At 39.5% G+C, this 14,440-nt stretch overlaps 1 protein-coding gene across 1 annotated transcript; it reads right to left on the bottom strand.

The window, feature by feature from the left end:
- Positions 1-3,296: 3,296 nt before the first annotated feature.
- Positions 3,297-14,135, bottom strand: olfml3a (olfactomedin-like 3a). Its single transcript, XM_067593156.1, has 3 exons — positions 13,716-14,135; positions 11,454-11,766; positions 3,297-6,394 (listed from the first exon to the last, which is right to left on the bottom strand). The coding sequence occupies exons 1-3, from the start codon at positions 13,824-13,826 to the stop codon at positions 5,610-5,612; spliced, it is 1,209 nt and encodes a 402-aa protein (XP_067449257.1). The 5' UTR covers positions 13,827-14,135; the 3' UTR covers positions 3,297-5,609.
- Between the last annotated feature and the right edge of the window lie 305 nt (positions 14,136-14,440).

Below are 14,440 nucleotides of genomic sequence, written 5' to 3'. Positions count from 1 at the left end.
CCCTCATTGTCCTCAGAAGAGATTGGCTGGACATCCAGTCTGCAGATGTTTATTAATGAGCTGTAGAGGATGAGGCGACCGGATCTCGATGTCCTCGCAGGAGACTTTCCAGGCACTGAAGATTCAGCGTTGCTGCGCTGCAGAGACCCTTTGATGGAAAAACTCACTCCGTGAAAGCAGCACAAGGTTTCACAGAGGGAAGCTGAGGACACGGCTGGGGGTAGAAAAAAAAGAGACGATCTTAAATGAGATCTGAAGCAATTTTAAAACTCTCCATCTCTCACGTATAATTGTGCTGTATTAGCATAAAAATGATACCGAACTGTAGCATTTTGGAACTATTAGATGTAAAACGGCTCCATCAGGCATTATTGTTTGTGAATAACAAAAAGTGAAATGAATTTCAAACCTCCAGCTGAGTGTACTGTACTTCTAGTTTCATCAACAACATAAGCAATTATGTGACCTCCAGCTTACTGAGGAGAGGATGAAAGTGAAATATTCCCAATCTGGCTTCACAAGCAGCCAAAAACGAGAAGTTTTATATATATTGAAGCGGAAACAACTGGATGATTTCTATTCAAATGAAAGCAAACAGGCTGCGGTGTTATTTCTGATTTCAATACTAAAACAATTAACTTTTTTTTTTTTTCAATCTTTGTCAATTTTCAATACAAGAAGTAGAAAGTTAAATTACCTAACAAAAGGCACAAATAGCTTATACTATTAAACACAACAAAAACTTAAAAAAAAAAAAAACTAGCCTTAAAGGAAAACTGAAAAAAAAAAGCTTTTTGTCAAGAGGTTTCTGTAAACAGGGAAATTTCGAGCACACTTCAAACACCCTTACCTCCGTCTCTGTTTGTTGTTTGCTTTTGAGCGATGGCGCCCTTTCTTCCGAGTGAGAACGCACACACACAAACACTCATGTTTTCCTTCAGACGAACACTCGGCACCGCTTTTGTCTCCTCTTGTTCTTTTTCTGAACAGGCTTTAGTGGATGTGTATAGTTTCATGTACAGACGTCTGCCGGTTACTGTATGTATGTTATGTTTTCTAAAAACAGAAAACCAGAAAAGATATGATAGGTATAGATAAAAAAAAAAAATTACTGACATTTTGAATATATGTAGCCTTGTTGGTGGTGATTGAGAAAAACCTGAATAAGGTGAACACATATTCCTCTTTTGATCTTAGAAACATGCGACTTTCTCAATGTTTATTCTGTCACTCATCATACTGTCGGCTCTGTCCGCGGGGAAAACGTGTGTTTGAATTTGCCATCCAGATGTTTGATCTGCAACATGTGGTAAATAGATTATTTTTGAGGATATTTGATGTGTGTTTAGAAAAAGACTGCAGCACTGCTGTGTCAGTTTTCTTTGCTTCAGTATGAATCCTTTGGGTACCTGTTTGTTATTTCCTCTCTTTATAATAACCTAAATTTTAGTGAGATAAAAGATGCACAAATTTCCAGTTAAAACTTGGATTACTTGTCTTTAATTGTTCGGGTGAAAAAAAAGCAATGTGTCAATAGCTTTTAATTAAAAATATTGCCCAATGGAGGCTCCATATAGCGTTGTGGTTAGAACAAGGTTATTAACATGATTTTCTCACAATTTCAGGTTTACATTCCACTAGTAGTTGTTTTGTTTTGCTGTAATAGACGGATTTGTGCACTACATCATCGCAAGAGATGCACACGTATACGAGGGGTAGAAAAAATGAGAGCTGATGGAGAGATGAACGTGAAAAGTCTTATTTGTACCGTAAACTGCACAAATCACAAACATGATGCTCAAAATGTTCTAAACCTTACTTTCAGCTCAGAGTGCTTAGTTAGATACTAGCACCCAGCAGTCTGGTCTGGACTTTAATGATGTAGTGGATGGTTTTAAACAGAAACTGTTGAAGAAGAAAGTCTTGTTTTAAGGTGAAACGCCTACACAGTCTATGGCTGTTTAATGAATATTGCAAACGTTTTGTGTGAAATTGCGTCACACTGTCACGCTTATAATTTGTCACGGAGAAAAAATCAGGTGTGTAGAGTCTGTTTTCATGATCCTTTGTGGCTGATAAATAATCCTTTAAATTAAAAATTAAATCCTGCGTTGACATAGTTTTTGTTTTTCAACTAACTTCTGGCATATATTTAGCGTCTGGTATATTTTGATGGTATACAACAGGATTTTCGTTCATGCTAATGTTGCCAATATAATATCCACAATCAGGGGGCTTATGTGCTCTTAACTTGTGCACCAGGCAAACAGCAGGAATTTAATATATGTTCATATATTTTTAATGCTAACGTAAGAGGGGAGCTTCTGTACTTTTAACCCCAGCAGCCCGTTGATGGTTTGAGATACACTTACAGTAGACTCAGCAGTGATTAGCATATATTGAGGTCAGAGAGGTGACCATGGGTTTGTCTAAAAGATAATTAACTGGAGGTTGTTGTTCTGACCATATTCCCAGAATCTCCAAAGACTGTTTTAACCATCTGGATGAATTAATATTCACTCTGCTGTATGATAAAGAAGATTTTTAACCTCTTTCCCAATGAAATAAACAAAGATGACCCTGGCGACCAGATAGGAAAGTTGGAAAACGTGTTAAAAATCTGTTTTATCGCACAGTTTACAGAATATTTTTTCATCCAGATGGTTAGAAGAGTCTTTGGGAATACTGTGTTTTTAAACGTTTTTCAAACATCGCAGGTTAATTATCTTTAAGAAAAACTGAAGGTTTACTCTGTGACCCGACTCTACAGTATGCTAATACATGAGAGGTGAAAAAAGGCTCGGGTACAAACTGTCATTTCTCACCACCTGCAAGGGCTAACTTCATGTACTGTAGGGCTGCAATTAACAATTATTTTCCTGATTAATCGATTCATTGTTTTCTCTATATGATGTCAGAAAAGAGTAGAAACGTGATGTTCAAACGTGGCGATCCTGCGATAATTTCCCACAGCTCAAAGTGACGCCCTCAAATGTCTTATTTTGTCCGAGCGACAGTACAAAACCCAAATATATTCAGTTTACTATCATGTATGACAAAGAATACTCATCAAATCACATTTCAGAAGCAGAAACCAGCAAATTAATTTGGCTTTTTTCCCCAAAAAATTACTAAAATTATTATGTGATTATCAAAATAGTTGCTGGTTAATTTTTTGTCAGTTGACTAGGTGATTAATCGACTAATTATTGCAGCTCTAGTGTCATGTTAGCAAGCTTGAACTGACAGATGTCAAACAGACTGTGGTACAAAAAAATGTGAGGATTAGTGCCATGTACAAATTTACCTCTTAACAGTCATTTTACTGGTTTCCAGCAAGGTTGGTTTATTTTCAAATGCTGAAAATGTCCATACAGATGCTTTCAAGACATTGTGACAATGAGTTTTCTTCCCCTCTGCTATACAAGCATCCTTAACAGACCTTTTTTCACAGCAGACGTTCTGACATGTCAAAGCAGGAAAAACACAGGTGCAATTAATAACATTAATGATGGCTGAATCCCATTTAGCTTTTCCAAATGTATGATGCTGGTATACTGCATGATGGTTCACCAGTATGGCTTCTTTGAATTGTTAATGCTATCAGTTCCACCTGAGCGTTTCCTGCTGGGACAAATCAAAACGTCTTCTGTGTCTGAACGGAAACCCCGTCTATTGCTGTTAATTAAAAACATGATCCCATATCTTTGTGGTGAGAATAAAACATAATCATTTGGTCTCTACGGACATTATTTTCTTCTAGTTTCAGGCTTACCCTCCAGTAGTAGTAGTTTTGTTTTGCTGTAATTGGCAAGCACAGATACAATCAGTACATTCAGGCTGGGAAATGTTAAAGCTACAGAGTCAATGTGACATAAGGCAGGAACAATGCCAGGAAACACACACACAGATTATAGTTAATAGGGATGTGCAGATAATTTCTTTTCGATATGAGGACCGTTTTTTGAATTGCATCCAGTTTTGCATTATCTGAACAGCTGCCCACAGCAGCTTTAGTCTGATGTCTAACAATGTTCTTGGCTCTGGGCTAGACCAGTCTGGACTGCTGGTGTCTCATTCAGCAAGCAGAGGACACTAACAGACTCTGGACATGTGATACAACAGCACAAACTGTCCTCAGTTTCCTCAGTTGCAGACTACTGTACAATGAATACACTATATATCACAGAGGTTGTGAAAATGTCATTGAAAAAGAGCAGATGCATTCAGCAGAACCCCCCGCAGGATCTGTTTTAAACATTAGCTTCACGGGTTAGTTTACCTTGTGTGGTATCTCTTGTGTGTCTGCGAGGCAGAGACGACAGCGCGGGGGCAGCCGATGGGCGGACAGGTCAGCGTCTACAGAGCGGTGGCATTTCTCTAATTGGCACTTGTTAGAGCGAGAATGAGTCAGCGCATCATTGTTCATGCTTGACGTAATCCATCATCGCACCGACGCCTCTCCACAAACATGACAGTTTGACTCTCATTCTCACAGTTGTTTTATTGGTGAAATTTCCTCTTTAGACATTATTCATAGATTAATTATATCTTATTTAAGTGTAAAATTTGAATCAAGTGGTTGAATAATGACGTATTTTCTGTTTCCTCTCTTTCTTTATCTTTTTTTTTTTTTTTTTTTTAACATGTGCTTTACGATGGTCATATATTCCTCTGACAACGTGGTGTGTTTTCACAGTAGATGAAACCTGTTAAATCAATTGCCTCAGTTTATGGACTGTTTCAAGACCTTCTAGCTTTGCCTAATATTGTAATGTTTCTTGATATGATCTTGTCTCCCTTCCAACTGTTATAATAGCACTGAATTTCCAATTTTTTATTGAACATTTTGTATTTGTAACGATAGAAATGTTTAAGAAAATATCCTGGTGATCGATATCAACAGTTGTTAATTCAGACACAAGTCTATTATCGAGTTTGTTTTAGATTCTAGATCATGATCAAGACTCATAATACGAGTGACCCAGTGTGTAATAAAGTAAAAATTGAAATAGCATACAGTATTTCCGCCACAAATTGTCATTGTTTTGTTCTAACAAGTCTGAAATCGGCAGCAGAAAAGAGTTTTTTTCTGCCACGGGGGTGTGTGATGTGTTATTGGTTCTGTGACATGATTTTTCTTTCTTTGATTAAAAGACTTATGCAAAATGGGTTGCTGCGCTGTCAGTTTTGTGGCAAACACACCATATAATGACAACACAGCCAGTGGCTTAATAAGCGGGAACGGGCACAAAAGGAAATGAGATTTTGTCTGAATCAAACGGTCAAATTAAATGAGGAGAGAGGACACACATCACATAGCAGTGACACTTGACAGCCTCTAATAAACTGGATGGCATTTTCATGTCTTTTTGCTTATTTTGATGTATTACACACATATGGATCAAATGAATAAATAATAGTTCAAAAGATGATTCATTTTAAAAAAAAATGTGTGATGTTATGGGTGATTTGTATTAAATCTACCATGAATGAAGAGTCTGCTGGCTGTGAGATAAGTGCAAAGCTTCTGAAAGACTGGCATGTACAAATTTACTGCTCCCATTTTTTATCCGCGCCTTTTGAAACGAAACACCACTTCCCCGCTGTCAGACCAGGAGTTTCCTCTTCATGGTCAGTCTGTAAATGATTTGGTAGCCGTCGTCCCAGCCGTAGAGCTGTTTTTCCTCCGGATTGTATTTCAGACTAGTGTGGGCTCCGTACCTCCGGGGGAAGTAGAGCAGCGGAGCCTCCTCGCTGATCACCATGTCGTTGACGTCAAACACGCACTGAACCCGGGAGCGGCTTGCCAGGCGGGTGTTGTAAACGACATAGACAGTTCCACACACTATGAAAGCCGCCTCTGCGTTCTCCCGTGGGCACCGGGTGTCCCAGATTTGTTCTATATCGAGTGTGGCAGGGTCCATCTTTGCGAGGCTGATGTTTGGTTCGCTGTCACTGCTGGCATACAGAAGCCAGAGGCCCTCGTCGTCTGCTGTGAGGTCCGCAATGGTCTCTGGGTTGAGGTTGTAAACACTGGCGCGGCCCTCCAAAGGGAACATGGCAGAGTCTGTCACCAACTCACTCAGCAGGTCATATTTGACCACCTGCACGTCTCTGTCAGCCTCTTGCTGTATGAAGTACAAATACCCGTTATAAACAGCGCTTCCGGGACCCGTCCACTCAGAAGGAAGCGTGATCCGTCTGCTGTTGTTGACTCCAGGAGAGCGGGAAAACTCCCTCACAGAGTCAAACTGGTAGAAACTGTCTCCTGCCGTCCCGTTAAAGACGTACACCTTGGACGACTTGGGGTCTCTGGTCCACATGCCCTTTGGACTGCCCACTCTCTTCAGGATCTTCACTGATCTGATGCTGGAGATGATTTCCACACAGTCTGCAGTGACAGAAAACAAAAAATGATCATGTTTTTGTGCTTACAGCAATAATAATGGTGTTCACGAGTGACTGTTTGCTGCACTGTAGCCATGTGAGACAAGATTTAGGTTGTTACATGGCACATACGGTATGTGCAGGTGTGAAAAAATGCTGTAAACTAAGAAAGCTTCCAACAATATAAATAATAATTGTTTATTTTTATCAATTTACAAAATGCAAAGTTAGCCAACAAAAGAAAAATCCAAATCAAATTAATATTTGGTGTTACTACCCTTTGCCTTCAAACCAGCATCAATTCTTAAAGTTACACTTGCACAAAGTCAAGGATTTTGTAGGATTATAGTCAGTCAATTATACCAAACAGGTGCTAATGATCATCAATTTCACATGTAGGTTGAAACACAGTCATTAACTGAAACAGAAACAGCTGTGTAGGAGGCTTCAAACTGGGTGAGGAACAGCCAAACTCTGCTACCAAGGACAGTTTCATATCACAGGTCATACAATCTGGCAAGACTGAGCACAAATGAGCACAAAACTTTTGCACAGTACTGTGTATAATTGTCACTGGCAGATTTTATCAGTTGTAGCTAGTTGGCTAATTAAGATAGCTTCAACCTTAACTCATTGAGTTGGTTAAAAACATTTCTTCCAGCTGACTCATTTTATAACGAGAGCTCTATAAAAGGGGTTTTAAAACTGTGATTGATGGTTACGTATATGATATTGTGCTAAATGAATGAGGCTGAAGTCAGCAGTTAATCCACTGAAATAGAGAAATATTGTTCTGGTGTTGCAGTGTAGAGCTGTAATATCAGACTGTTATTTCATTCTAAAATCACACTGTTTGGCTGTTTAGCTTACATATTTTTTAAAAAAGCAGGTAAAACTTTAATGTAACAAGAGAAAAAGATGACTAATTAATGTGTTTGACACTATAAATGGTAACGTTGGCAGAGGTTTTCTGAAGTGTAAGCTTAAAGTGGCAATGTTGAAGATCTCTGAAGATTTTCATTTAAATAAATGTCTGTTAAGTCACAATCTATCACCAAATGAGGTAACACAATGGTGATTGAGTGTATGGCTCACTAATGAAAGCTTTTGCATTTGCAGTATTATCAAAGAGTAGGAGTATTACGAACTGGGTGAGCGACATTCTCGCCATGCATTCAAAACAGTGGAGGTAATGCGACAGACTCGCTCTTTATTCGATTGTGTGTGAAGCTGCTTTTTTTAAAAAAAAGCTTTTTTTTTACTTGCTTTTTATTTGCAAAGCTTTTATTGCAACATACAATAACTGTCTGTCCATGTGTGTGTGATGCACACACACACACACACAGAGTACTCGGTGCTCCTCAGAGCAGAGGAGAGCAGGCAAAGTAACGTGGCAATAAATGACAGCAAAACGCAGTAGAGACTCTCACCCTGAGCTGAAATGAAACAAGTGCACATAAATAAGATAAATAACATAAGTAAACAGTCTCTGCTGCGTTTTGCTGTCTTTTATGGTCACACTATATCCTCTCCTCTCCACTGCTCTCCTGTGTGCAGCACACACACACACACACACACAAGGAGTGTATGTGTGCTGCACACACAGCGGAGCAGAGGATAGTGAATCAGGTGAAGCACTCGAGTTAACGACAACTAAACTCTTTCTGCTCTTTCTCATCACACTTGTACCCGGTCAGCTACGTGAGAGTTTGTACCATGGCTCCTTCAGAGTCCTCTAATGCTTGATTGTCTTGCTTTGCTTGTTAGTTGCTTTGGATAAAAGCATCTGCCAAATGACAAAATGTAAATGTACGACTGTTGGTAGTATGGACACGCTAATGTTTGCAGCTTACCTCGTCCATTCATTACAGTTTTGCCCAAACTAATGTTAGTTAGTTACTGATGTGCTCCTCAACCTTCGAAGTAACATCAGGTTACTACTGTAGGTATTAAACCATCTAGCCTGACATGATCGTATCTTACGGTAGAGCAGGCGAACATACTGTTTAATCCATTTCTTACTCTGTGTTTTTGGTTTTGGAAAAGCTAAAAAACAGCTGACACCAGAGAAACTGCCTCAGCATGTGGAGAAATCCAATCAAATCTACATAGGTACCCTATCAATCACATCTATAATCTGATTGAGAAAATAGGTTTTCAGAGCCTTTTAACCCTCTGACCAGCTGATGGACCAGTCATTATTAACTCATGCTGTTTAATCCCACAGAAGTTTATTTTTAATTAGCGCAAACTTTTCATTTATATGAGTAAGGTGTATAAAGTGACGCACAAGACATCCACATTACATCATATTTCCATGTGATGTAAATTACATCATATTTCCATGTGATGTAATGGTGCAGCAATGAAAATATGGAGCAACGTTTGAATCAAAATATGACAGATGTGTTTGCTCATGTTGTCAGTTCACTGTCAATGAAACCTGATCAAAACACACTCACACAGGCCCGATTGAAGCTGATAAGCTGTTTTTTTGAGTTTAAAATAAGTAAAATAATGAGGGGATATCTACAGAAGCGTAATGCATTACCTTGAGAACAAAAACTTTGCCCCGTTTTTCTGAATTCTGAGAAAAGTTTTCATGAAAAAACAATTCTGCTCTGTTTTTCTGAATTAATGAGATACCTCAAAACCTCAAGAGAAGCTCTCATTCCTATTTGAAAGCTCAATTTCATGGGAGCAAACATGTCCTGCCTGTTTAATTTAATCCAGTTTTATTTTGGTTTTGGTTTGAAACATTGGGACATACTCGTGTCTTTATATAATATAGATGTTGTTATTAGTTTGTCAACTTTGTGCAGGCACCTCAGGACAGGCAAAAATGTTTCATCAAAGCCCAAAAATAGATGAAACAAACACAGCAGACTGCCTACAGAGCCGAGAGGTTATTTTAGTTTGCAGTTTCCATAAACAGGCACAGCGGGATGACTCAACTTTAATGCCGGCAGAGTGGATATCTGGACCAGCAATCTTTAGGATTTATCTGATAACCCATCGGCAAAATAAAACTTACAACAAGTCCGACATGAGATAAAAGTACAACGCATCATGTTGATAAAAGAACACAGAAAGAACATGAAAGAAAACACGTTTATGTATCTGTATATGTATCATCTTTACCATAATTACACTACTTTAGGCGCAACGAAGTTGAAGAAGAATTTTGTCTTCCATGAAAACTTTTCTCACAATTCTGAGATAATTATCTCATTAATTCAGAAGAACTGGGCAAAAAAATTTTCTCAAGTGAATGCATCACACCCCCGTAGATTCCTGCATGCCAAGGGAATTAATTGAACTGAATTTAACTGGAAAAGGCTGCATCCAGATGCTACACCTCAGATGACATCTCTGTCTATTGTTAAAAAGTACACAGTTATAATGTTATCAAGTACAAAAGGTGGAAAAAAAATATTTCACACAATATAATTATAATAATTGAATTTACATAAGTAGTCCCATTAGCATGTTTTAGTGAAGTGCCACTTTACAGCTGAAATGTGTATTTACAGCCTGACCGTCGCTCCAAATTAAGGCGAATTCAAAGCCGTGAGGGGGAAATTGTAACCTGACGCATTAGATGTTACACAGAAGCATCTGAGAAATCGTCCTTGGAAACTGTTTGGAAACAGGAAGACACTTTCAAAAAATACTTGGCAGGTGATTGGATGAACAATCTGTCCATCACTGTCTATGGATTCGCAAAATCACACAAGAATCCTTGTAGCTAATAGGTCCGAACCACCGGTGGGTCAGACACAAGCGCATAACTTGAAGTCTAACGAGATGGACTGTTACGTGATCTTGTGATGTGATCTAGCAAATCCAGCTGCCTCCGAGGTAACGGAGATCGGGCACAAAGACTCATAATAAGAGGAAGTATGAGTGCAGCACGAAGACTAATACTGCGCTTTCACTAAAATACACGAACAAAGGATGTCCCTCCGATGTGTCCAGGAGGGAAATTAACATTATGCCCACAAATCTGAATTGGGCTCTTACAATGCAGTGAAGTTCGTTTTGGGTCACTTCACAGACATTCATAATGGACCACTGTGTACAGAGCTCACTCCTGCGAACATGAGCTCAGAGAGGAGCGCCACTGACCCTCAGGGCAGCTTCCTGTCCCTCCTCTCTGCAGAGACAGATCTCACACACAGAAACTAATAGAGCTCTGTATTGTCCTATCATCCACTCTTGGATAATGGATTGAAATCTCCCTTGATTATGTCGAGCGTGACTAGCATTATGATTCTGAGCAGAGGGTTTATAATAGTAATTTTTGAATTTATGTGTTATAGATTGCCTTATTTTGTCTGCTAGAATAATAATTTTTTATATATATTGTTTTTCTCAGTGAGAGGAGTCAGTATAAATCTCACCAAAGGAGCTTAATGATCCATCATCATGAATTTGGCTCTTAGCTTTTCGAACCAATTACGCACAAATATATATGGATATTTCAATGAATGTGTCAGATTCAATGAAGTATTACTGATGTGTTTCATGGAATTAAATTGTCATTTCACAACTTTCCACATCATGCATTAAAAGGGTTATAAGTCCCTGTATCACCCAAATAAATGACTCAGTGTAGCAGTCGCGTCTTAGCATTGTTTGTAGCAGCACGCCTTGGGATCAGAGGATTATAAAGACAAACGGTGCTGCACTCGAACAGCACTTTTGGGGGAATAGCTCTGCTGAAATAAATGAGTTGCATCAAGCCACATCTCCTGGAAAACATGACTGCCCACTGACTCAAAGCACTCTGTTAAATGTCTTGTAACAGCAGTGTGTTTGTTTCCCATTTTCCAGTGGCATGACTTTTCCAAGACAGCAACTCTGCAAAAAAAAAAAAGGTGTTATAGCGCCTGGTGTACTGTGAAAGTTAACTGTAGGACACACATCCTATATATATATATATATGGTATAGGTTCTGACTGTGCCAGAGCTCTGTCATGAATGAAAATGAAAGATCAAACGCAACTATCCTGCAGAGGCCGTTTTTGGCTGAAATGTGTTTGTGCTTCCCCGCAGCTCACCAGAGACTCTTGAGTGCAGCTCCTCCCAGTCGTCTTCCTCCTCTTCCTCTCCTCGGCTCTCCTCCAGAGCCCAGGCTCCCTGCTCCACAACCTTGTCTGCCTTATTAACACAGGCCCGAGGGGAAGTCTGGCTCTCCACGTAGTCCATCTCTCGCTCCATTCGGTCCACTCGGACTCCAGCTCCTTCCAGGTCTTTGAACAGCATGCTGTGCTCCTGTCTCAACCCGTCCATGGTCTCAGCAGTGAGCTTTTTGAAATCCAGCAGCTCTGTATGGTAGCGATGAGACTGTTCGTGCCACAACTGCATGCGATCCTACCAGACACGAGCAGAGCAAAACAAATAGTATAATGTGCTGTAGGATGAGCTTAGGTTTGGTAGGTTTTCTGGTTTTTATTTAAGCCAACTGACCGGGAAAGATTATGTGTTTACTTTATTCAACATTTTAGCCACACTAGCGGTGAGGCGCTATGAATGGCAATCTTGTCCTGTCTGTCGGTCAGTCAGTCTGTTGGTCTAAACTGAAATATCTCAACAACTGTTGGAGGGATTGCCACAAAAATTTTGTACAGACATTAATTGTGCCCAGAGGTTGAATCTTAATAACTTTGGTGATCATCTGCCTTTCCATCTAGCACCACCAGCAGGTCAAACTTTTGAAATATCCCAACATTCATTTGGTGGATCGGAAGCAAAGTTTGTACAGAAATTCTTGATTCTCAGAGGATGTATCGTAATTACTTTGGTCGTCATGTGACTTTTCCTCTAGTGTCATCAAGAGGTTCACGTTCCCCTCAGGATGTGTCATATCTTTAGCAACTTTTCATCAAGCGCCATCATCAGGTCAAAATGTTGATTTGTGCAATACTTTGATTTATAGCCAAGTACCTGTATAACTAATGACATTCACATCAGATTCAGCTGTACATTGTGTTTAGTGCTAATTAGCAAATGTTAACACGCAAACACACTAAACAAAGTTGGTGAACATGGTAAACATTATACCTGTTTAACATCCACATATTATTGTCACTTACATTGTAAGTGCATTATGAAGGGATCTTCTAATGGTCAGTATGAACAGGAGGAATGATTACATGACTGTTTTGTTTGTCTGTTTTAAGACAGACTTGAAAAAATGTGACCTTGTCCTTTAAGAACAGCCTCACAGAGCCGCTGGTGCAGCTGTAGATTCTGTCTTTTTGCCAACTAATGTGAATCTTAGATGGTAAAATGTCCCTGTTTCAATCAAAGTACTATCACCATCACCAAATAGAATACAGCGCTGTATTTCCCAAGTGTAGTTATTGACATAGAGTGACAGGTGAATTATTCAGGTAATAACTGATGGCTCCTCCAGCTCAGTTTCATTTTCTTTCCCTTTACTTGCTGTGGGCCTGTGGTCAAATGGAAATGAAAGTTCAATGAAAACTTGCTGATGAATTGCCATGTTCATATCAAAGCAGAAGTTGCACCAGCATATTGGAACTGAGACTGGAGGGAAGCCGCTTGAGGGCGAAGTGAGCGAGATTTAGCTGTAAATAGACTATTCATTTTATGCGAATAACAGTTTTATGATTGTCATTTTTTGCATGCAGCCACACAGTTGATGAAAAAGTAAAAATCCCAAAAAATACATTAAAGGAAATATTTAAATTAGAGTTTTCTGAAATTACTACCTGAGGAAACCAGACATGTAATCCTCTTGCGTTTCATATCACGCTCACCTTAAGCCAACAAATGTCTTCTCTCACACAAACCCTGCTTGCTCTTTCATGACACAGATATGCTTTCTTTTAAAAAACAATACTGAACTTTCAGTAATTCAAGTCCTTCCCTCAGGCACTTTCTTGTAATGCAGATTCATTCTACCTTTTGCAGAACGCATTTTTTTGTGAAGCTGGTGGGATGTTGGATGCCGTAGAAGCAAAGGTCGAGCTTGTACTCATTACTGGTGTGTCATCGTCTTAAAACACTGAGGAAATTGTAATGTTGTCGGACAGAAAGTAGCGTGTTGCATGAGAAGAAGAGCCTGCATGCATCAACTGATACTCCCCCACAGGGCCCTGCGGAGTTGATGAGCTGGGCAGAGATTGCATTAATTGGTTTGCGTTAGTTAAGACATTGAACTCAGTTTTCAAAAATATCAACTGGTATTATACTTTTTTTAACAACTGAGGAAAATATGTACTTCCACTTATTGTAACGCATGGAAAACAGCATAATAATCAATTCTTATTCATTTAAATAGGGTTGTTTCTTACCTCAATTGCCAACAATCTGTTCTCCAGATAATCCATCAGCCCCTGGTAGTAGTGCTGGGCTCCAGTGAACGTCCAGGCCATTGAAACCAGGAGGACCAACACCGGTTTCATTGTGAGCCGATCAATGGGACAGTTGAGTTTCTTTTGTCCAGCTTTTAAGGAATTCTTCAGGTTTACCTCCTTGATGTGTTTTCCTGCAGAACAAGCTGATGTCCTTTTTTTAGAGCTTCGCACGACCTATAAACGCTTGCGTACAGTGTACTTACCTATGCAAAAAGGTGAGAAGGATAAAGAGAGAGAGAGAGTAAGAGGCCGCACAGAGAGTTTCCAATTCTTTGACTGCTCTCACTTTGCTGGAATGTTTTCACAAACTCTCAGGGAGGAGCCTTGTGCCTCTTACCCCTCTCTGTCCTCAAAAAGTGAGTGTGCTCTGCTAAACCCTGTGCATGTGTGCATGTGTGTTTGTTGCACATGTTGTACACACCGGTCTCAGGCATGTAGGGAGAAAGTAGCGCAGACACAACACAACCAAACGCTCACTTGAGATGACGCTCATTCATGGCTCTTTGGAAAGTCTCATGAAACTGATGTACAGTATAAGTTAATATGATGTCATACACTGTTGTCATATGTTGCTCCATATTAAAATCAGATCAGTTTCATTACAGAACTTCATGTTTTTGACAACATGAACCCAACTTTATCACGGATTATTTTGAGGTATA

This window comes from Thunnus thynnus, chromosome 6 (genome assembly GCF_963924715.1).
Source record: "Thunnus thynnus chromosome 6, fThuThy2.1, whole genome shotgun sequence".
In the NCBI taxonomy this organism is placed as follows: Eukaryota; Metazoa; Chordata; class Actinopteri; order Scombriformes; family Scombridae; genus Thunnus; species Thunnus thynnus.
Note: the sequence above shows the minus strand (reverse complement) of the source record. Positions and strands in the feature narration are given on the sequence as shown.